Source organism: Astatotilapia calliptera, chromosome 22, assembly GCF_900246225.1.
Source record: "Astatotilapia calliptera chromosome 22, fAstCal1.2, whole genome shotgun sequence".
In the NCBI taxonomy this organism is placed as follows: domain Eukaryota; kingdom Metazoa; phylum Chordata; class Actinopteri; order Cichliformes; family Cichlidae; genus Astatotilapia; species Astatotilapia calliptera.
The window spans coordinates 26,309,366-26,333,824 of NC_039322.1; the positions used below are offsets into that span (position 1 = coordinate 26,309,366).

Below are 24,459 nucleotides of genomic sequence, written 5' to 3' on the forward strand. Positions count from 1 at the left end.
ACTTGATATCACGACAAATTGTGTAATAGACACGCTTGTCCACCGCGTGCTTTTCATGCTTTGCCTCTACAAGTGGTGAAATGCCATGTCTATTACACCAGCGGTCTCCAACCTTTTTTGCGCCACGGACCAGTTTATGCCCGACAATATTTTCATGGACCGGCCTTTAAGGTGTCGTGGATAAATACAACAAAATAAAACTAGTACCGGTACCGAAAAAAAGAAAATTTATTCATAACACACGTGAAAAGACCAAGGAAAACCGAGTAAACGATAACAAAATAACGCAGAAAACCGATTAAAAACCCTGAAAACTATACATTTCACACCTGAGCCTCAACTCTCGCGGCCCGGTACCAAACGACTCACGGACCGGTACTGGTCCGAGGCCCGGGGATTGGGGACCGCTGTATTACACATTTGATGTGATACTTGTTGTACAGACAGCAGTAGTTTTACTTTGTTCCTAACAAGGTAAAAGTCTGTTTGTATGGCACGCAGCAGCAGTGGTGACAGCAGGGGAAGAGATCACTTTTCTACATGATGAACAGTTGTTGTGCAAATTAACTGTAATTAGCTTTTTTTTTAACTAGCAAGTTTTTTGATTGTGTTTAAAGTATTCTCTTTCACTCCATCTGCATTGTTTCTAGTGATGTGATTTCCAGCTCTTCAGGTTGTTTTGTTGCTGTAATTAATTTATTATTAACAATAATATAAAATTATGCACAAAAGGAATTACTAACGTAAAAAAAGTGTTTTATTTATATATGTTTATATATAAATATATGCGGTGGCCCCTAGAGACAAAATACGTACAAACTCCAAAACACATTTCTAGCATGAACTGAACTTCCAAAACAGAGCTACCTAGATCACTTAAATTACACAATTGAAAGCATGAAAGCATATGTGTATTGTTGGTGTATTTATACACAAGCATTCATATATAGTCAAATAATAAAAAATAAAAAAAAGTTCATTTACTTGTTACTGCCACACACCAAATCCGGTCGTTGGTACTTGCTGGCTTGTGTAGCCACTAGGTAACGAAAGCTCAACACTGCCCCTAGCATCCTGGAGCACTTCTATTGTCTTTTGTACGTGTTTTGAGTTTGTACGTGCTTTGGAGTTTGTACGTGTTTTTACATGTTTTGGAGTTTGTACGTGCTTCAGAGTTTGTACGTGATTTGAAGTTTGTACGTGCTTTTTCTCTAGGGGCCACCGTAAATATACTTTTATTTATTCACTCCACATAAAATGTAATAAATCATATAATACAAAAACCAACTATTCACATTTCAACTTTTAACTATTTTAATTTTCAGCTTTTTCCTTTTACAAATTTAAAAGTGAAACAACACAAAACACTGCAAACCACAACACAATTAAATATAAATTATAATATGAATGGTAGCCTGGTGGGTAATAAGCAAGCGAATAAAGCAGAAAACAGATTTTTAAAAATATTTTTTTATGGGAATCTATTCCTGAGAGAGAGAGAGACGGAGAGCTCTGCATGAAGTATGATTTTTATCGTGGTGGAAACAAAACAGCAAAAGTAAGAGGGAATTCATGACGATGTTTATGTGAAGCTAAACGTGAAGCTAGTTTGGATCTTCAGTAATTGCCATGTTTTATGTTGTTTCACTTTAAGTTTGTAAAAGGAAAAAGCTGAAAATTTAAATAGTTATATAGTATTATATGATTTATTTATTACATTTTATGTGGAGTGAATAAATAAAAGTATATTTATGGTGGCCCCTACAGACAAAGCACATACAAACTTCAAATCGTGTACGAACCCTGAAGCACGTACAAACTCCAAAACACGTACAAACTCCAAAACACAAAAAAGCTCAAAAACACGTAAAATCACGTACAAACGCCAAAGCACGTAAAAACACGTACAAACTCCAAAGCACATACAAACTCAGAAGCACATAAAAACTCAAAACATGTACAAAACACAACAGAAATGCTCCAGGATGCTAGGGGCTACACAAGCCAGCAAGTACCAATGACTAGATTTGGTGTGTGGTAATAACAGGTAAATGAACATTTATTTATTTTTTCATTATTTGACTATATATGAAAGCTTGTGTATAAATACACAAACAATACACATATGCTTTCCTGCTTTCAATTGTGTAATTTAAGTGATCTAGGTAGCTCTGTTTTGGAAGTTCAGTTCATGCTAGAAATGTGTTTTGGAGTTTGTACGTGTTTTGTCTCTAGGGGCCACTGCATATATTTATATATAAACATATATAAATAAAACCACTTTTTTTTTTACATTACTAATTCCTTTTGTGCATAATTTTATATTAATGTTAATAATAAATTAATTACAGCAACAAAACAACCCGAAGAGCCAGTTCGGAGTCGAAAGAGCCGGCTCTTTTTAGTGAGCCGAACCGAAAGAGCCGGTTCTCTAAAAAGAGCCGGAAATCCCATCACTAGTGTTTACCCAGATAGCAAGGAAACGTCTTTGTGCAGAATCCGTGCACCAGCTCTCATTTACTGTTTTAGCTGTTGGGTGGTTGTCGAAATTTTGTAAGGTTTAACCTGATATTCTGGCGTTTTGAGCAAAATGAATTTATATTTAAAAGTCAATTCAGGGTTTTAATGAATCAATATCATGTTATGCAAGCTAGAATTGATTTTAATCGAAAAATTGATGATCAAAACCCACCCCTAGAAGGTACTAATGGAAAAGGGCCATATGCATGCTGCTTTTATTCTGCCTTTAGTGGCATCTTAGTCCTCCTGGCACCTGGAAATGAAACCCTTTTGTTTGGGGAATGATGAGGTGAAAGTTTTCTGTCCTTATTTCTTGTGAAGTGTGAAAATGTTTCACTCAGTACAGTGCGCTCCAGCTGTGAGGCTCCAGCTGCTGTTATGCAGCTGATGAATTGGTCATTGTGCACTGACTGGTCCTGGTATTCTCCTAACCCCAAAGCTGTTGCTGCTGAGAAAAATGTAATTTACACAGCTGGAGAAGCAATGTACAGGAAGTACCTCCCCACTCTGCTTTTTCTGATTTCACAGTAGTCCTCCAGTCTGACTCCCAGTCATTCTCACACATCTCCATAATGATGTTGGTGGTACAGGACCACTGTTTTATCTACTCAGACAATCACTATCAGACACGTAGTAGTAAACAAAACTAAAGTAAACAAAATCAAACATCAATATTTTTATGTATTTCAAGATTTTTATTATTTGTATTGTAACGGCTGATGGATGGTGAAGACTTTGCAATATAACTGTAGTTGTGAATATGAGATATGTGAATATGTGAAGAGGAGGGGGGGTGGAAGTGACACAGTCTGGCGAGGGCAGACTGTATGAATTGAAAAAGGACCCAAAATGCAGACTCCAAGGAACAGGGAACAAAACTTGAATGTTAACAAAAAGCGAGCCGTTTAATATGGCTGGAAAAAAAGGTACAAACAAAGGGCAAGGCAAACTGAAGCAAAATTAACACAAACCTAAACTGGGAAATCTAAACAAACAATAAGAAAAACCTAGACAAGAAACTTGGAAGCATGGCATAGGAAACATGGCGTGGACAACAGACGACCTGACCATCACACACTGAAAACAGAGGACTTAAATACACAGGAGGTGATTAGGGGAAGTGGAGACACATGAGGAAACAGCTGGCACACATGAACATAATGACGTCACAGTGGGAGAGTAAAACTGAACATGATGAACACAGAACACCAGACCTCTTCACAATAAAACAGGAAACATAATGAGACATAGACATGACAACCCGAACTTGACAACATAAGACACAGACATGAAACGCATGAAGAGCAGGGGAGATTTAACATGGTTGGAAACACGAGGGGAAAATAATAACTAGAAACACTTAGGCATAATAATACAAACTTGATAACATAAGACACGCATGAAACACGAAGGGTGAGGGGAAGCTTAAATACAGGGGAAGAAAACACAAGGAGTCTAATAACCAAATGAACTTAGATAACCTAATGAACAAAATAAACTCAAACTTAAAACGCTGGGTCAAAAGACCCAGGACCATGACAGGAAGTAAATTTTTATTTGCATTTATGTCCCACCGTTCTAAGCATGGTGCCCAAGGTGCAACATCCTTGTGTTGCTTTTTAATAATGGGGGCACGCTGTGTTTTTTGTGGTTTAACAGGAAGAGGGGGGGAGTAAATTTTCATTTGTATTTATGTCCCACCTTTCTAAGCGTGGTGCCCAAGGTGCAACATCCTTGTGTTGCATTTCAATAATTGGGGCACGCTGTGTTTTCTGTGGTTTAACAGAAAGAGGAGGGGGGGGGTGGAGGTAAATTCTTAGCTGGTGAGTCTTTAGCTACAGACACAACCCTATTTGATTTATTAACAAACAGGCATTCCGTTTTAGGTGCTGTTTGTGTCAGGGCTCTGTGTGCGGGCAGGCAGAGATGAGGATCCAAATGCAGGACTCGGAAAACGGAATGTAACTCAAAAACCTCAGCTTTATTGCTGGCAGGAAAACAAACATGAAGTGAGGATGGAACACTGCAACCAAGGACACACAGGCATAATCTGTGGGTACGACGCGACACTGGGCATGGGAAAACACAGGGCTTAAATACACAGGGTAGTAATGAGAAAATGGGCCACAGAAGGGAGACACAGCTGGGAGAAATAAGGGCTAACGAGACATGGGGAACAAAGCTGCACACACTAACATAAGACAAAGACTTTCACAATAAAACAGGAAACATGAATCACAACTCAGAGACAGAAAATGAAACATGGAACTGAACTATACATGAAACCACCATTCCTAAAACATGGATAATAGAAACATGAAACTCTAATAATGATACTATTAATAATAATAAACATCACAACAAGAGAATGAGAAACAATCCAAAACACCAAGATAACTGAAACACAAAGTACCAGAGAAACAAAGAATAATGCAAAAGTGAACCAAAACATAATAAACTCAAAATACTGGGTCCAACGGACCCAGAACCATGACAGTTTGTTCTGAGCTGCTCCGTTGCTGACAACGGAAGAAACCAACCTGATCAGTACTGCCAGCCTCACCCCACTCCCGACTTACCCTTCGTTCGTCCTGCACTCTCTCCGTCTTTGGTCGGATTGTGTGCTCCCAGCCACTCCCGTGAAGTGACGGGAGCGTTGCAAACCTCTTTTTTTGTGGCTTCTTTTTCAGCCCGCAACTCTTAAGTTGTGCGAACCTTTGCACGGGAAACGTGATCGTTAGCTCTAGCATAAACGTGAGACATATTTAATAAAGGTTGACTTTCAGCAGTATTTTAGACTCAGCGATACTTTAGACGGACCTTGCAAAGAAAGGTGGCTATATTGGTCGCTGATTTGTTTTTGTTTTGTTTTTGAATGTCAGAAATGTATATTTGTGAATGTGGAGATGTTATATTGGTTTCACTGGTAAAAATAAATAATTGAAATGGGTATATATTTGTTTTTTGTCAAGTTGCCTAATAATTATGCACAGTAATAGCCACCTGCACACACAGATATCCCCCTAAAATAGCTTAAACTAAAAACAAACTAAAAACTACTTCCAAAAACATTCAGCTTTGATATTAATGAGTTTTTTGGGTTCATTGAGAACATGGTTGTTGTTCAATAATGTTACACCCCGGCCTAGGCAACCGGAGTGCAACACGAATAAAAGTAAAAATAAAGAAAAAAAAAAAACACACAAAAAACCCCCACTAAAGCTCACCACCAAAATCCCAAAACGAAAGTATCGAGAAATCTATTTACAGCTATTTACAACAAACTATTTATTTACAACAAAACACCAAACTATTTACAACACGGGGGAGATCGCGACCATGACACACTGAAACACAGGGTTTAAATACATAGAGGGAGCAATCAGGAAAATGGACAACAGGAGGGAAACACAGCTGGGGCAAATTAGAACTGACGAGACAGGGAAACGTAAACTGAAAACACTAAGATAACACAGACTTTCAAAGTAAAACAGGAAACACATAACAGTCACGCCAAAAACAACACACCGACAACACCGAAACGTAACAGTTCCCCCCACCCAAAAATCAAACATTTAACACCAAGTGAAAAGTTTGATCCAGACAGACGAAGCCGATGAAGGCTGGAGCGGTCCCACTGACCCTCCAGCAGACGACGAAGGCTGGAGCGGTCTTACGGACCATCCAGCGAAGGCGGATGAAGGCTGGAGCGGTCCCACGGACCCTCCAACGACGACAAAGGCTGGGGCGGTCCCACGGACCCTCCCCTCAGCGAAGGCAGACGAAGCTGATGAAGGCTGGAGCGGTCCCACAGACCCTCCAGCGAAGGCAGATGAAGGCTGGAGCGGTCCCTCGGACCCTCCAGCGGAGACGGACGGCTGAAGCGAAGGCAGACGAAGCTGATGACGGCTGGAGCGGCCCCACCGACCCTCCAGCAGACGACGAAGGCTGGAGCGGTCCCACGGACCATCCAGCGAAGGCGGATGAAGGCTGGAGTGGTCCCTCGGACCCTTCAGCGAAGGCGAATGAAGGCTGGAGCGGTCCCACAGACCCTCCAGCAGACGACAAAGGCTGGGGCGGTCCCCGGACCCCCCAGCGAAGGCAATCCCGGACGAGCCCCCATATGTTACACCCCGGCCTAGGCAACCGGAGTGCAACACGAAAAAAAGTAAAAATAAAGAAAAAAAAAACACAAAAAACCCCCACTAAAGCTCACCACCAAAATCCCAAAACGAAAGTATCGACAAATCTATTTTACAGCTATTTACAACAAAATATTTATTTACTGTCGCGCTGACCTAGTAGGTGTGGCTGTTATTCCTCTTTTCCTCCTCCTGCCCTCTACCTGTTCGGTGCTGCTGCTTACCCATGGCCGCTGATTAGACCTTGGGTGCAATCAACAACTAAGCACGGCCTGGTGTGCGCCGCCCTGCCAGGTGAGCCACATTAGAGCAATCAAGGGTGGGCGTGCCAAGTAAACCTTTAAATGCATGCAGCAGTCATTTGACCCGGGTGCAACATACTGAGAGGACGGCAAACAAAGCACTTTTCCACTGTGAGGAAGACTTTGAACAAGACAGGCTATCGGTAAGCTCTTGAGTTCACATTTTGCTTTTGCAGATGTATCTGGGACTATGGAAGCTCAGTTGTGCAAATGTTTTACGCTTAGGGAAATAGTTGCTGCATTTAAGTTTAATTATATTGACAAAAATGAATGTTTAAGTTTGAATAAATTGTTTGTGCAGTTAGTGTTCCCACATATTTATGTTAATTAATATTAAAAATAGTTACCCCAAATCCTTGGGTGGATCGTAAAACTAGTGAATAAATGTTTGGTTTTGATTTAAAGAAAATAATTCTTTGTAAAGAAAATCCTTAGTTAAAGTCTATTAAAATGTTTGTGAACGCTAAAATGTATACTTTAAAATACAATTGTATATAAAAAAGTGTTAAATGCAAAGAAGACACATTGTGTATATTTATTTAAGAACCACAGTTAAATTAACACAGTTAACCACATGGTAAATGGCTTTACTGAAGTGTATTTTGTTATTTCATCTGTCTTCTGTGTAATGCATGTAATTTATCTGAACGGTTAATGGAATGTTCTTTATTTTTGTGTTGAAAGGTTTTTTACCTGCTGCTACCTACCAGCTATCAAACTAGTTGGTCTAAATAAAGTTGAGTGAAATTCAAAGTCTGGTCTTTTTCAAGTGTGGACACCTCACAGTCAGAGGAACACTTGACAGTAAAAAACCGGCCTGGCCAGTAGAGAAACCGGCCTTGACCAGTGAAGACTCCACAAAAGCTCACCACAAAGACGGAGAAGACTCCACCTGGGGGCCTGGAGGAAATTGCACACCGTTTGCCTGTCCAATCAACAACCGAGAAAACAGCATGGCTGAGTCCAAGTCACTCGAAGAGCTGAAAATAGAGCGAACCACTGCAAAGAGACTATTTTCCAGACTCACCAACCATATAATAAGGACCCACATGGATATGTCTGTAGAGGAGCTGCAGGATTCCTTCAAGAGACTCACAGTAGAGGGCTCCAAAGTGATTGACGCGAACGAGGAGCTTGAGGCCGCCTACATCACGCAGTGTGAAGCAGAGGGCACACCGGAGCTGATGGGCCAACAGAGAGCAGACGTCGAAAAAACGGAGAAAGAATGTGAGCAGAAGTTGAAGGAGGTGAAGCACCTGATCAGAGAGACACTGTGGACATCATATGGTGAAAAAGAACTGACCCTTGCTCTGAACTCAGCAGAAATGGCGTGTGAGAACGTCACATCCACTCAGCCTGATACACCCCTGGAGGCATATGATTTTATGCTCCGCCATCTAGAAGAACTGGTGAAGAAAGCTAAGCAGGCACACCAGACATGGAACCGCTGGGCTCCACCTGCTGAGAGGCGAGATTGTGATCGTCGACTGATGGAGCTCGAAACCTGCCTTCCAAAGCTGGTGTCAGGGAAGGCAGTCCTGATCAAAGCAGAGAGGATTAAAAGAGATGCCGACCAAGCAGTTGTCACAGTCCGCAACGCAGCCTCAGTCGCAGCCATAAAATTGAAAGCCACAGCTTTACCAAAGTTCACCGGCAGCCAGCGTGAGTTCTACAGATGGCGGAAGGAATGGGAGGCTCTGCAAAAGCAAGGTGAACCAACCGGGTCCGTGGAAGTAAAGAAATTCCAACTTCTCGATAGCCTCGATGATAAAGTGGCCAAAGATCTGCGCCTGTCCACATACACCTCAGCCGATGAGATCTTCAGAGTCCTCGAGAACCGCTATGGAAATCAAGCCACCATCGCCATTGAAATCATTGAGGAGCTTCAAGCTATCCCTCCTGTCCGTAGCAACCAGCCTAGAAGAATTATAGAGCTTATCCACGCAGTTGAAAAGGCCCTCTATGATTTGAGTGAGCTGGATGAAGCAAATGCCATAAAGAACCTCTTAGTAATAAAGTCTATTGAAAGCAAGCTGCCTGAGTCCCTAAAGAAAGACTGGCTTACCCACGCTGCTGATCCAAAGAATGCTGTGACTCATCAGAACCGGTTTGACAAGCTGCTCGCATACCTCCAATCTCAAGAGTCCATCTACGAGCAGTTAGACCAGCTGAGAGACATCGACCCTGCCAAGGAGAGAATAAAGTTCCCAGTAAAGTACGCCCGTACCAAGTCAGTTAAATCCAGTACTGATCCAGCAGGCTGCATCATCTGTGGGGACCCGAAACACAAGAGAAAGCTCTACATCTGCAGACGGTTCAGAACCAACGCAAAGTTACAGGAGAAAGAAGATGCAGTGCGGCAACTTGGAGCCTGCAAGAGGTGCCTCGAGATCCACGATGAACCCTGCAGAAAGACTACTTACCTGTGTGGAAAACCAGAGTGCAAAGACCAGCATCATTACCTTCTTTGTCCCTTGCCACGACCCTTATCACAAAGGCCCAAGTCTGGTCCGGCGAGAGCTGAGGGGAGGAGGTATACAGAGGTTCAAGAAGAGTTCATCTCTAAACTATCACCAGAGCTAGCGCAGGAGTGTCGGAAAGCTTTCTGCAACGTCTCATCACGAGCCTTCAACTCCATGGCAGCAGAGAGAGGTCTACTGGAGGGGACTGGTCTAAAAGAGTACCCTGTGATCCTGATGCTCCTTGACGTCATCGCCAATGATGGGCAGAGAGTTGGGACACTAATTGATCTAGCATCTGACACAAACTACATAACCCATAAAGCCGCAAGTAAGCTCAACCTTCGCAGTGAAGACGTCATGCTTGTCATCCAGGGTATCGGAGGTATGAAGGTGTCTGTGGCAACCAAGCGCTACCTTCTCAAGATCCGTGTCAACACCTCAAAAGGAACTTTAAAGCCTCACCAGTTAGTCTGCTATGGTCTTGACAAGATTGCTGAAGTGACAAGACATGTTCCACCTCAAAAGCTACAAAAGATCTTCCCTGACATCCCTCTCCAAGACCTCATCAGACCCAGAGAGATCCAGCTTCTAATCAGCCATAAAGAAGGCCAGCTGGTGCCCCAAAAGATCCGTTCCATCGGTGACCTGGTTCTCTGGGACGGTCCACTTGGCAAAACAATCGGGGGCACGCATCCAGACCTCTTTGAGGAAGTCAATTTGATGGCCCACACCTCCAAAACTCACTTCGCAAGATCAATGAGAGCTGCTGCATTCAAGTACCAAGAGTTCACTAAAGACCTAGCTTCCTGTCAGCACCCTGATCACCCTGAGACTCTATCCACCACAGCTACCAGCAGCAGAGACTTTCTGAAGTGGTGGAGGTGGGAAAGCATCGGAGCCGCTTGCCAGCCGAGATGTGGAGGGTGTCGTTGTGGGAGCTGCCAGCCAGGGGGTAAAGAAATGACGCTTGCAGAAGAGAGGGAGATGGAGATCGTGAGGAATGGCCTGACTTACTCAACTGGAGATGCCCACAACAGTGAACCGCATTGGCATGCTAAATACCCATGGGTAGAAGACCCAGCAACCTTGCCAAATAACAGGAAAGCAGTAGAAGCAACATTCATCAGAACCGAGATGAAGCTATCTAAAGAACCTGAATGGAAGAAGGCCTATGCTGCACAAGTTCATGAGATGGTAAACCGCAGAGCTGCAGTGAAGCTGTCCAAAGAAGTCCTGCAGAGTTGGACTGGGCCAGTATGGTATATAAGCCACCTCATCGCGCCAAATCCACACTCTGTCTCTACCCCAGTGAGGTTGGTGTGGAACAGCAGCCAGAAGTACAGAGGCCTCAGCCTGAATGACATCCTCATCAAAGGTCCTGATGTCCTGAACCCGATAAGAGCTGTCCTGCTGAGGTTCCGAGCTGGTGTCTACGCCGCCCTTGGTGACGTCCGCAAGATGTACAACTCCGTCTGGCTGGAAGATCGAGAAGTCCACTTGCACAGATTCTTGTGGCGTGACACAGAAGATGCAGACGTAGAAGTCTATGCCATAACAAGAGTCAACATTGGAGACAAACCTGCTGGTTGCATAGCCCAAGTCGCCATGAGAGAAACTGCAAACCTACCTTCATTCAGTCACTTCACAGAGGAGAAACGTGTGCTGGAAGAAGATGCTTATGTCGATGACATTCTGACATCACACAATGACCTCGACCATTTGAGACGCCTAACAGCCAACATCGAGCACATCCTGAGAGCTGGAGGATTCTACATGAAGCCTTGGGTCTACTCCAGTCAAAGTGGGAGGGAGGAGTCAAAGAAAGAGTTGCCTCGATCAGAGCCAAAGACTATGATCCTGCCAAACCAGCTGACGGTAGATGACAACAAAGCCCTTGGCCTTGGCTACACCATCAATGATGACAAGCTTCATGTCATGGTCGCAGTGAACTTCTCAAAGAAAAGGAGGAAAATGCGCCTTGGTCAAGACCTGCTCAGAGAAGAAGTCAGAGAGCAAACACCTGATCCACTCACCAGGCGAGAACTGCTAAGCCAAGTCTCCGGCCTATACGACCCACTCGGTCTAGTGACTCCCGTCAAACAAAAGGGTGCCATCCTGGTAAGGAGAGCTTTCCAAGAAGCAAAAGTAAAGCACTGCCTCGAAGACACATGGGACGCAGCCTTGTCTGAAGGTCTCCGAGAAGACGCTATAAAGCTTCTGGAAGAGTATGCTGACCTGAAGAAACTGCATTTCACTAGAGCCCTGACTCCACCAGATCCTTGTGCAGAGCCCAGTGCCATCACGTTCTCTGATGGCAGTGAACATGCATATGGTGCAGTGATGTACCTTCGCTGGAGCTGCAGCCATAGTGTCATTGTGAGACTAGTAGAGTCCAAAGCCAAACTGACGCCTCTCAATCACAAAGGCGATCCTGTTAAAGCAGAGATGTGTGGCGCAGTCTTTGCTGCCCGTCTGAAGACCTACTTCCAGAGACACTGCAGAATCCAGGTCAAAAAATGGTACCACCTCGTTGACAGCCAGACCGTCTTGGGTGCAATCCAGCGTGAGAGCTACGGTTTCCAGACCTTCTTCGCAAACCGCGTTGGTGAAATCCAGAGTAGCACTGATGCCCAGGATTGGTGGTGGATTCCTGGGTCAGCAAACATTGCAGACATCCTCACCAGAGGGGCCAGTCCGAATGCCCTAACAGAGGACTCCGAGTGGCAGTCGGGTCCAAAGTTTCTCCAACTTCCTGAAGATGAGTGGCTGAAGAAATCCGCCGGAGAAGTCGCTGCCCAAGCTCGAGAAACGGTCACAAAGCTACAGAAAAAGACTTTTGTTGCGGTCCTTACCAGAGTCCACATCAAGGCAGCTCAGGACTCAGCACACGTAGAGTCGAGAAGACCACAAGGAGTAGCAACCCAACAGCTAATCGACGAAAGGCGATTCAGCAACCTGAGAAGGCTGATTGGGACCGTGGCGTGGGTCTGGAGGGTTGCCAAAAAGTTCATGAGATCAAAGACCAGAGACCAAGAAAAGTGGGAGGTAGTACCATCTTCCGGTGTCCTCACAGTCTGCGAGAGACAAGATGCTTTTCGAGACCTTTGCCTAGCAGCACAAGAGGGCGTCAACTTCCCAAGCACCACAACAGACAGACTAGTTGTTTACAGAGACCAAACAAGTGGACTTCTAGTTTGTGGTGGCAGAATCCAGACTTTCAAAAAAGACCGCAAAGCCGTTCCCCTTCTACCATTCCAAGCCTGGTTATCCACCCTCCTTGCCAGAGAAGCACACAGCGAGGGACATGGCGGAGTGGCAGAAACCTTACTGCGGATGAGAATGAAGGCTTGGGTTGTCAGAGGAAGAATTATTGCCCAAAAGGTCGTTGACCAGTGCATCATCTGCAAGAAGGCAAAGGCAAGAACCTGCAAGCAAGTAATGGGGGACTTACCTGAAGAGAGGTCAAATCCTGCTGCACCATTCGAATTTACATCTGTTGACCTGTTTGGACCCTATCATGTGAGGGATGATGTCAAGAGAAGAGTGACCATGAAAGTTTGGGGAGTTGTGTTTTGCTGTATGGCAAGCCGAGCCATTCACGTCGAACTAGCGAGCACACTATCAACAGAGAGCTTCCTGCTTGCCTACCAGAGGTTCACTTCTGTCCGAGGCCATCCCCGGAAAATTTGGTCAGATCCTGGCACAAACTTTGTCGGCGCCAAACCTGTCTTGGAAGAAATGTATGCTTACCTGGGACAACAAAACAAGGAGTCGCTTGAAGAATACTCTGCCAAAAATGAGACCACCTGGGCATGGAAGATTCTTCCCGCTGACTCACCTCACCGAAATGGGGCCGCCGAAGCTGCTGTCAGAGTTATCAAGAGAGCCCTCCATACTCTCGGCAATACAGAGGCTCTTACCTTTAGTGAGTTTCTGACAGCACTCCAGCTAGCCGCCAACCTTGCAAATGAGAGACCCATTGATGACAGAATTCAGAGCCGAGAAGATCGCATTGACTACATCACGCCGAATAATCTGTTGCTTGGTCGAGCCACACAAAGTGGGGACTTCAAAACTGTCGACTTCACAAATTATCCTTTCAAAAGGCTGAAGGAAATACAAACCATAGTCAACAACTTCTGGAGGTCCTGGAGCCAACTCGCTGGACCAAACCTGTTCATCCGCAGTAAATGGCATACTGCAGAGAGAAACATTGCTGTTGGAGACATAGTTTGGCTCTGCGACCAAAATGCCCTTAGAGGGCAGTTCAGACTCGCAAAAGTCATTAGCGTGAATCCTGATTCCAAAGGGACCGTTCGAGATGTGCATGTGAGGGTCTCTCCAAGTTCCAGCATTGCGATCAAGAGTCCAAAACCCGCTACCACAAGTCCTGAGCTGGGCACCACCTTACATCGGGACATCCGGCGTCTTGTGGTCCTTTTACCGGTGGAAGATCAAGTAAGGGACCAGCCCACCTGAGTGCGATCTTTCCAGACAGTGCTGAGCAAAGATCGAGTGGGAGGTGTCGCGCTGACCTAGTAGGTGTGGCTGTTATTCCTCTTTTCCTCCTCCTGCCCTCTACCTGTTCGGTGCTGCTGCTTACCCATGGCCGCTGATTAGACCTTGGGTGCAATCAACAACTAAGCACGGCCTGGTGTGCGCCGCCCTGCCAGGTGAGCCACATTAGAGCAATCAAGGGTGGGCGTGCCAAGTAAACCTTTAAATGCATGCAGCAGTCATTTGACCCGGGTGCAACATACTGAGAGGACGGCAAACAAAGCACTTTTCCACTGTGAGGAAGACTTTGAACAAGACAGGCTATCGGTAAGCTCTTGAGTTCACATTTTGCTTTTGCAGATGTATCTGGGACTATGGAAGCTCAGTTGTGCAAATGTTTTACGCTTAGGGAAATAGTTGCTGCATTTAAGTTTAATTATATTGACAAAAATGAATGTTTAAGTTTGAATAAATTGTTTGTGCAGTTAGTGTTCCCACATATTTATGTTAATTAATATTAAAAATAGTTACCCCAAATCCTTGGGTGGATCGTAAAACTAGTGAATAAATGTTTGGTTTTGATTTAAAGAAAATAATTCTTTGTAAAGAAAATCCTTAGTTAAAGTCTATTAAAATGTTTGTGAACGCTAAAATGTATACTTTAAAATACAATTGTATATAAAAAAGTGTTAAATGCAAAGAAGACACATTGTGTATATTTATTTAAGAACCACAGTTAAATTAACACAGTTAACCACATGGTAAATGGCTTTACTGAAGTGTATTTTGTTATTTCATCTGTCTTCTGTGTAATGCATGTAATTTATCTGAACGGTTAATGGAATGTTCTTTATTTTTGTGTTGAAAGGTTTTTTACCTGCTGCTACCTACCAGCTATCAAACTAGTTGGTCTAAATAAAGTTGAGTGAAATTCAAAGTCTGGTCTTTTTCAAGTGTGGACACCTCACAGTCAGAGGAACACTTGACAAAACACCAAACTATTTACAACACGGGGGAGATCGCGACCATGACGCACTGAAACACAGGGTTTAAATACATAGAGGGAGCAATCAGGAAAATGGACAACAGGAGGGAAACACAGCTGGGGCAAATTAGAACTGACGAGACAGGGAAACGTAAACTGAAAACACTAAGATAACACAGACTTTCAAAGTAAAACAGGAAACACATAACAGTCACGCCAAAAACAACACACCGACAACACCAAAACGTAACAGTTCCCCCCACCCAAAAATCAAACATTTAACACCAAGTGACCCTCGGACCCTCCCCTCAGCGAAGGCAGACGAAGCTGATGAAGGCTGGAGCGGTCCCACTGACCCTCCAGCAGACGACGAAGGCTGGAGCGGTCCCTCGGACCCTCCAGCGAAGGCGGATGAAGGCTGGAGCGGTCCTACGGACCCTCCAGCGAAGGCGGATGAAGGCTGGAGCGGTCCCACGGACCCTCCCCTCAGCGAAGGCAGACGAAGCTGATGAAGGCTGGAGCGGTCCCACCGACCCTCCAGCAGACGACGGAGGCTGGAGCGGTCCCTTGGACCCTCCCCTCAGCGAACGTAACAATAATAAAATTATTCCTCAAAAATACAACTTGCCTAATAATTCTGGACTCCCTGTATATAGATAAAGTTTTGAAATGTAGTCTGATTGAATGTATGTCAAGCACCACAGATGACATATTGGTATGTGTTACTATTGAAATCCATGTTGAAAAAGCTAGCAATATAATTATAAGTTGCATCTATAGGACACCAGGTTCATGCCTTGAGACATTCAATGAAAAACTTGCTGCTATATTTAGCAACCTAAATGATAAAAAAGTGCAAATAATTTGTGGTGATTTTAATATAGGTTTGTCGAAATCAATAATGTAAAATCTAACCAGCTGAAGGTAACTTGTGGTGTTCCTCGGGGCTCTGTGCTGGGCCCTAAATTATTCATATTATATGTAAATGACATATGTAGTGTTTCCAAACTGTTACAATGTGTATTGATTGCTGATGACACCACTCTGTATTGCTCAGGTAAAAACCTAGAACAGCTTCTGAAAAGGAGTTAAATATATTAAAAAAAACTGGTTTGATGTAAATAAGTTATCATTAAATATAAGGAAAACAAAATTGATTATTTTTGGCACTAGACAAATGAAAAATGTATCTAAAATCAGGGTTTATGGAATTGAAATTGAAAGAGTGAATGAAAATAAATTTCTTGGAGTGATAATTGATGATAAGCTGAGTTGGAAGTCTCATATGAAAACAAAAATGTCAAAAACCATTGCTATTCTCTATAAAACAAAGCATGTCCTGAATAAAAAAATCATTATACACACTTTATTGTACTCTGTTGCTTCCATATATGACTTACTGTCTGGAGATATGGGGTAATGCATATAAAACAAATACTCTTCCTATTTTCAAGTTACAAAAAAGAGCTATAAGAATTATAAATCAATCAAACTATATAGAACCAACTAACATTTTGTTTATTAATTTGAATACCCTGAAATTTCTATGATTTAGTTGAATATAAAATGGCACAGATAATGTATAAAGCACAAAATAACTTGCTTTGCCCCAGTACTCAGTTGTTTAAAAACATGTTTAAAAATTGAGTATTAGAAAAATATATAAATCAAGAATGAAAAGAGCAAAAATAATAATCCGGTTGTTCAGTGATGACACGACGAATCCTACTTCCGGGTCTAAAGTAGTCTGCGTTTAATATGGCTTTTGTGTTGTTAACATGTTTAATGTTATGTATTTTCTTCTATTTGATCTCAAAAAGCTCCTAAAACAGTCAGTGATCCCTGTTGACCTCCCTCGGCTTTTATTACCACTAATCATTTATTTAAAGCTCAGTTTTTAAAACCTTAGGATGTAACTACAGCCTATGCAGCAGTATATGAATGACTAACCTCGTATTGTGGATGGATTATCTCAGTTGTTCTCCTGGCTGAAGTTTGGTCCTTTTACAGCATCCTGCCATGCGATTACATTTGTTCCTGACCACCGAGAACACTCACGTTAACTTTTATCGAGTGGAAAAAAAGTTAGCTTGTTTATATTATGCTAACATAGCTGTGTCGCTAGCGGTCACGTAGCACATCATTATATACCAGCTAGCCAAACTTCAGTAACCCTACAAGCGTCACTGCTGTTTAGTTTTCTGTCTTCATTTATGCTGGAAGTGATAGCAGAGCTGTACGTTTTAATTTGTTTCCAAAACCCCGGAGTCAGGACATGCTATATTGTATTTAGATAGAAGCTAGCGAGCTAACTCCCTGCTAACTTCTAACTCCGTTAAATGTCATAAATTCCGTTTTCATGGATGCCTGGATGTTAAACTCAATTGTTACACCTGGTAGAGCAGAACGCTGATCATTTTATTAAAGATGAAAGACTTTAGACAGTTTTTCAACTCTCAGTAATGCCATAGTGATTGTTTGATATATGGACCTGCAGCGGAGTTTAGACCCAGACACGGCTAGTGACGTCAGACTGAACAACCGGATACAGAAACTCTTGACTGTTTTGCTTTGATGTAGTTACTTATCTAAGGTGGAAAGTTTTTTTTGTTTGTTTGTTTGTTTGTTTATTTGTTTTTGCTTTGCTTTTTCTTTGCTTCGAGCCCTGTGTACAGGAGCTGCCAACACGTTCTCACTCCCAACTCGTCAAACGTGTGACGCATGGTCAGGCCCCCTCTGCTGCACATATGGACGCGCAGGGTACCCCTCTCGCGTCGGGAATTGACGTGAAGGGTCCTCCGATTGAAGAGATTGCCGCGGAAGTGGCTTTTGTCGGTATATTTAGACATTTTCCAAATCACATTGTAACGACCTATACTGAACACAATAAATTATATAATGCAGGCAACTATCTGAGAGAAAATTATTGCAGATAAAACTAATTACAGGCTGTTATTTGTGTATAGATTCTTGCATTGACGGAGTGAGCGATGTATGCTGGGTAATGGCACAGCTAGCGATTGGGTGAATTTATTGCACCGGTTTTATAAACTGTTCTACAATCCTTTTGATATTTGAAAATCTGTCGATCATTCTGCTACAGCTGTAAGATATCTTCTCCAACTCCTCTGAATACATGCAGTCATTTTACCGTCTGCTTTGGCTAATCACGCTCTTACGTATTAAATTAAATTAAATGCCTAATAAAAAAGCTGTTCTTTTTTATTAGGCAAAAACATTTTCGGCAACAGAGCGCTTTCTACAAGAACTCCAGAGCTCACTGAATGATTCTTCAGACGATCACCATGAAGCACCACCACCAAAAGCTCCTCTTTTGGCTTCCTTGAACTGGAGCACAAGAAAAACTCTTTTTTCAGAGAGTTGGAGGGCCAAAAGACCCCATCTGGTGAATACCATGGCAGCTCAAGAAAGTGTGTCGGAACATATATGCCAACAATGTGGGAGCAATCCAGCTGTGCTTCGTTGTCGTGACTGTCTACCACGCCCCCTTTTTTGTGATAAATGTGATGTCATCATGCACACCAGATATGTCCTTCACAATAGACGTGCCATGACTGCCGGATTCTTCCAGCCATTGCCTCCAACAACTTACATTGTAAATAAGACCCTTTGCCATGATGGTAAGTTCTGTGACTAAACTTAGTATGTTTACTGTTTATACATTTCCCTTACGCTCTCTCTCTCTATCTCATTTTTTAAAAAAGTTGATGCTTCCTCAGCTCTCAACTACACTGTTAGCTTTGAGCTGTTAAGTTGTTTTTTTTATTGTTTCAAGTAAGGCTCAGTTGGTCCTACCATATCTTAGTCACATTTCAACGTTTTACTTCATAGTTAATAAACTTATTTAAATCATATGTTACGCATACATGTTGACTTCTTTAGCACGACTTGTACCTGTGGAGAGCCCAGTCACAATCTGCGGCTGTCCACCAGAGTGTTTGAGGGTCAGACCAGGGAAGGTTGTTGCTGTGGTCACAATGAATGGTAAGAAGAACTTCATTTTGTCCTGACTGACAACCATCTGTAAACAATTCACCTAAAACTAAACCCTCACAAGCATTGTTGCAGTATAGTCTGAGACAAAAAGAAGACCTAACCCAAAGATAATAAACTTTTACTCTGGAGTCATGAGTTTTTCACTTTTCTAGGACATTACAATCTCAGCATGCCAGAGCTGAGGTGTGAGACATGTGAAGCTTCTTGGACTGCTGGAGTAGATGACCTAAATCTAAGTGATTACTGGCCCGCTACCCTTCACTTTTCTACTTTGTACGCAACAGATGTCTTCTTCACATTTGAAGAAATGAAGATGGCATCACCCGGACTCTCCTGCAAAGCATTTTTAAAAATGCTTGATCAACGAACTCTCCACTTTGGCCGTGTGAGCATTTTAGTTTATGCATCCTTTACAGTATGGTTCTTCTGTGTTATTCAGGATTTAAAAGTCACTTGTAGCGTAGTTGTTTTCTCTTTATGTCTTTCATTTTAAACCAGACGGGAAAGATCTCTGCAGATGGCTTTCAGAAAAGTTTCTTTGAGTGGGAAGCCGTGAGATATGAATTAGACAAGATTTTAAAGGAGGATCCCTTCACATGTCATGCATGTGCCCCAGACATGCTTGCAATTTCAGTGGATGGAAACCGCAAGCATTACCGTTTCAAGAATGCAGCCAGGTACAGCAAAATATGTGTAATACCAACGTTTGTTTCAGACAATGTGACTATAAGGTGCACCAATTAACTTTGGACTTACTTTGTATGACACCATAAAGTATACTGTATTGCTATTTTGTTCAGATCTGAGGAACTGGGCATCTTTGAAGACGCCTTCATAGCAAAGGATGAAGATGTGGGAAGATTTGTGGACTACATACACAGCACATCCAGACATGTAAGATTGAACGCTCTAATTACATAGACATAATTATGTTAACCTTTAACACTCTGTTGAAGAGATTGTGAAAAGACATTGTCACCAGCTATTTAATGCATTTTAGGTCTCCGGACGAGGTGTTTGTGGAGGGGAGTGGTCAGCAGCCAGAGAGACCTCCCAAAGATCCAGCAGCAAGGTGGATGAGGAGGGACTGGAGCTTGCAGTGTGTAGGCATGGAGTGCTGCTCCGTACTCTAAATATGTACAGGGGTGAAATTTTTGCTTATCCCTTGTACCTGCAACAAAAGCTGGCCAATAGACATATCACTTTTTTTTTGTATGGATGTTACCTGCAAGTATTGGCCATATCTTGAAAGAGTAACAAAAAGCTGTCCAGAGCTCCAGCACCTTCTTAGCATGAAGCCATTTCTTTCAGTCTTTCATGCTAAAACCCACGATTTCAAATGTGAGGTATGAAATTCTGACTTTAATGACTTTATCTGAACAATTGCACATCAACATTTTGTGTAATTTGTATTTTATCTGTGTGTGTGTGTGTGTGTGTGTGTGTGTGTGTGTGTGTGTGTGTGTGTGTGTGTGTGTGTGTGTGTGTGTTTTCCAGGTGAAATGGAGTGGAGCATATCAAGATGGGGCTGGTTTGACTCTAGGGGAGGAGGTAGAGCAATGTAATGCCTTTTTGTCAAGGATTGCAGTTACCACAAAACATATGTCCAAAGCAGGTGAGAAGGCAAATCCTGCACTAGTTAGATTTTAAGTGTGTAATTATGATGAAAGTGGTAACACTACGTTTTCTGTGTTTGCAGGACGGAGTGACATGCTAACTCTTATGACCATGCGCTGGAATCAACAAAAGCTAGACCAGTTGGCCACCTCTCTGACCCATCGATATCAGAAGGTAATGATATTGTTACTTTATTTTTAGATGATTACTCCTCTGTGTTCTTATTATTTGGAGTAAACATGTGTTTAGTGTTTTTTGTTTGTTTGTTTGTTTTTTAATCTCAAATTGACAATGTAGGCCACAAAAGCTCTTCTAACCCAGCTTCAGAACCTGGAGTCCTTAAAAGTCCAATTAGCAGTGACTGACAGTCAACTGGATGAATGGGTCAGTGATGTAAAGGATTGGGCAGAAGGTGAGCAAAAACTGATTCAAAAATGTGATGCAATTGTACAATGACTTTATGTAAGTGTAGCTGTGTTATTTCTTCTAAGCAGCAACAACAAGCACAAGTGATATTGATCCCTTGGTGAGCAGAATCGAAGTGCTTGTAGCGAGCATAAAGAGACGATCCCAGCGTCTGTACAAAGACACCGATGGAAATAAAGCCCGTGCCAAGATTCGTCGCAAGATCAGAGAAGAGAAAGGAATCTTGACTTCTGCTGTGGAAAAATACAACAGAATGTTTCCAGACAAAGAAACTCTGTGCTTGGAAGAAATTCTGTCTGGTGACACAAGCTGGCCGTGGCAGCGGGCACACAGCGGTAGTTGTACATATATGTTGTCTACTTTCAGCATATCTGACATATAATGAAACCCTAAGCTTCAGGTGTTGACCTAAAATCATTTACGACTTCAGACGTTCTTTGTGAATTGATTTATAACTTTGTTATAAATGCATTTCAGACTCTGTCAGCCTTACAACAAAGAGAGGGGCATTCGATATCATCATGGCAATAAGAAGACTTGAGGAGGAAAAGAAGATTCTTCTTACAGAGATGGACCATCACTGGAAATCTCTTTCAAAATATGATGATATCCTGAAAGAGCTGTCCGGCCTGTTTTCCAATGAGATATTTAAAAGTATGTATTTAAGTAATGCATACAAAACACTGACTGTTTCTTAAGGCATTAAAGCAGACTAAATTATATGTTCTATTTTTAAGGTTCGCATTGTGGCCTAAGTGAGGAGGGTTTGAGAGGTCTACAGAGCATCATCCTCAGAAAACGACAGAATGTGAAACAAAACAAGCTGCATGCAAGACAGTGTTACATGCAAGTTTTGTCAGGAGCAAAGAACATTAACCTTGATCATACTTCCGACGATGACTTTTACAGTGACTCTGAATTTTCTAATTAAAGCCGGTAATAAATATCTGTAATATATCAGTTTGTCCTCAAAGTTATATCAACTTCCTACCTTGCAGGTTTAATGCTGGGGGCCCCAATTTTTTCAAGTTGGCCATAGACCAGTCATTGACAGTGCATTCCCAAGACTTCATCACATCAATGCATATAGTTTTTTACAAAGACAGCTGGCACATTTTTATTTAATGTCATTCGTAGAGCTAAAAACAACCCTGTTACACTGTTTTTAAACATGCATTTTGGTAATACATAATAGTACACTGTTATGTATCAGAGGGAGATTTTGTACTTTTTACATTTTTGTCATGTTAAGTTACTGTAATATATTTTTGGCTCACAGAATTTACAAGACATATTGAAATGTGATTGATAGAACTTTGTAAGCAAATTTCAAGTATGCTTGTCACAGGTGAGAGTTTTCAGTCTTGAGTATTTTGATGTACATGTTAAGTATATTTTCATGGTATGTATCATTCGTATCAACAGTATCAATAATGTTTGAGTGCATTACTAGTACTTGTGCTTATTTTTAAAATAATCATACTACAGTACAGTAGGCAGTTCAGCTGATTCTGTCACAACAACCCTGATCCACAAATTAACTTTTGGATATATAACTTTTTTTGTTTAGTTCCAGTTGTACAGCGATGTGCTCAACCATATTTTTTTTAAAATTTAGAGTATTAATTGATCCAGTGGTTACTAAGCCTACAGTGTCTTAGGGTGGACCAACATCACTGTAGTTTATTTGTTTTTATATTACCAATGACCACAATCAAATAAAGTTGAAAAATAACTGTCAGTTTGATGTTTTCATGCAGTTTCAATGGATCATTTTGTCACCACAGTTAAAATTTAGCGACATTTATATTTCCATGACAAAGACATAAAACACATTTCTGTTTAATATAGTTATGACTAGACTTGATATGTAAAAACTGAAAATGACTGCCAATCATGTAAGTAACTTGTGAAAAAGAACGTAGAAATCTATTTCACAAACAAAAACAATTTCTTATTATGCAACCCTTTCAATACTATAGCCCACACCAGATCAAATTTAGGTATTTGTGACACATACAGCACATAAATTTATTCCACAAAAGGAATAGATGGATGGCCACTATGGAGAAAGGCAGTCCTGAAACTTCATCAGGAGGACAAATCGTTGTGTGCATCAACTTCACAGTGTCTTTTGGTCTTTTATCAAAAGATATTTGCCATTTTTTAGTTTCTTTTAAAGTTCTTGGTTAGGTTTAGGGATTAAAGACCAAATCCAGATTATAATATAAAAATATTGTGACACATCATCAGTAGTGGGCCTTGGATTCATTGGGTGTTTTGGCCCTTACCAGTAGACACCCTCATAAATGGAGGCCCTGCCAGGGTTGATCAGGCCCCGCGGTGTGTCACTGGTTGATGTGAAATTGTTATTTCTCTTCTACTTTTTCCTATTTAGTTTTCTACAATTTATTTTCTTCTATCACTTCACTGCAAAACGATAAGTACTATTTAGGTCTTTAGTGCTTAAAGAGCCTCACTTCTTAAAGAGATAGAAAAGGTGAAAGAGAAAAGAGATAACATAGAAGAGAGGAGAGGAGAGCCGGAACTGGGGCATGTGATCTGGCATCCCATACCTCCGCGCCCAGATCGGGCTGTACCCTCTACATCTCCACTGCCTCCCACAAACAGGAAAAAGAGCTGAGGGTAGAAGCAAAACCTTTTTTCATTCCTGCCTTATGTTTCACTACCATGAGGTTAACTGCACAGCCCCAGGAGCCCTGAAACAGCTGTATCAGTCAACAAGGCTTCAGGTCTATCACAGTACAAATTATAGTGTTATGTTTTCTACCCTTTTGATGCCCCCTGCTTAGGTAGCTCCACCACAGTTTGATCAATTCTGGGCATGTGTGTTGCGGATAGCTGACTGCCCAAGTGATCTCAGCCCTCTTTAACCACAGCCAGTGATTGGCCCACTCAGCAGTGTTAGCTAATTTTCTTATAACCTGCAGCAGCACCTGTCCTCTGGCTCCAATCTCTTTAAGCAGTTTTGCTATTGTACTGGCCCCTAACCCTAAATAGTAGTTCAGGTCGTATCTCTCAACAGAAACAGCTTAATGCTCTTTCTCCTATGACGGCCAATATTTGTTAGTAATCTTCTAAAGCCAAAAATGACATAGTCCCAATATACAGGGTTAGGTGCTGTTAGAGCTCAGAGGGTTGACTTAACCCTCTAATAATCAATGTAGTTAAAATACTCAAAAGAATGTTGTCAGTGGTAATGGGACAAAGCCACATTCAATGTTGATTTTAATTTGAAAATATGTGTACATAATCTAACATGCTTATTATTTGTGGGGACATCACACTTGAAATGATTACTGGTAGTGCAATTTGACATTTTCTGTGTTCTATGTATACATTATATGTGCAAAGCAGAAAAAATAATATTTGCATAGAGAATGAAGTTATATAACAGTGTAGGTGGATCAAGGCCAAGTCAATGTTGAGCATCTAAGAAAATTATGAAAGTTGATACTACTAGTAATGGA

At 42.0% G+C, this 24,459-nt stretch overlaps 2 protein-coding genes across 4 annotated transcripts; both read left to right on the plus strand.

Annotated features, from left to right (window-relative positions):
- Positions 1-6,813: 6,813 nt before the first annotated feature.
- Positions 6,814-14,936, plus strand: LOC113015410 (uncharacterized). 2 transcript variants are annotated; one of them, XM_026157447.1, is made up of 2 exons: positions 6,814-7,107; positions 7,649-14,531. In XM_026157447.1, exon 2 carries the CDS (start codon positions 7,918-7,920, stop codon positions 13,903-13,905), a length of 5,988 nt encoding a protein of 1,995 aa, XP_026013232.1. In that variant the 5' UTR covers positions 6,814-7,107; positions 7,649-7,917; the 3' UTR covers positions 13,906-14,531. The 2 variants fall into 2 exon arrangements, 1 of the variants encoding a protein (XP_026013232.1); XR_003271104.1 differs by lacking the exon at positions 6,814-7,107 and adding an exon at positions 14,792-14,936 and having other exon boundaries at positions 7,539-14,250.
- Positions 14,937-18,598: 3,662 nt separating this feature from the next.
- On the plus strand, positions 18,599-24,421 carry LOC113015420 (uncharacterized). Of its 2 annotated transcripts, none has more exons than XM_026157457.1 (10): positions 18,599-19,310; positions 19,424-19,602; positions 19,726-19,819; positions 19,926-20,271; positions 20,423-20,540; positions 20,625-20,716; positions 20,840-20,954; positions 21,034-21,303; positions 21,446-21,622; positions 21,706-24,421. In XM_026157457.1, exons 4-10 carry the CDS (start codon positions 20,140-20,142, stop codon positions 21,897-21,899), a joined length of 1,098 nt encoding a protein of 365 aa, XP_026013242.1. In that variant the 5' UTR covers positions 18,599-19,310; positions 19,424-19,602; positions 19,726-19,819; positions 19,926-20,139; the 3' UTR covers positions 21,900-24,421. The 2 variants fall into 2 exon arrangements, with proteins under 2 accessions (XP_026013242.1, XP_026013243.1); XM_026157458.1 differs by having other exon boundaries at positions 21,037-21,303.
- Positions 24,422-24,459: the final 38 nt, after the last annotated feature.

Coding starts and splice junctions, on each gene's coding strand:
- LOC113015410 (XM_026157447.1), top strand. CDS start 7,918: ATGGCTGAGTCCAAGTCACTCGAAGAGCTGAAAATAGAGCGAACCACT.
- LOC113015420 (XM_026157457.1), top strand. CDS start 20,140: ATGGATGTTACCTGCAAGTATTGGCCATATCTTGAAAGAGTAACAAAA. Junction 20,541..20,624: donor AAAACATATGTCCAAAGCAG/GTGAGAAGGCAA, acceptor CTGTGTTTGCAG/GACGGAGTGACATGCTAACT. Junction 21,623..21,705: donor TTCCAATGAGATATTTAAAA/GTATGTATTTAA, acceptor TCTATTTTTAAG/GTTCGCATTGTGGCCTAAGT.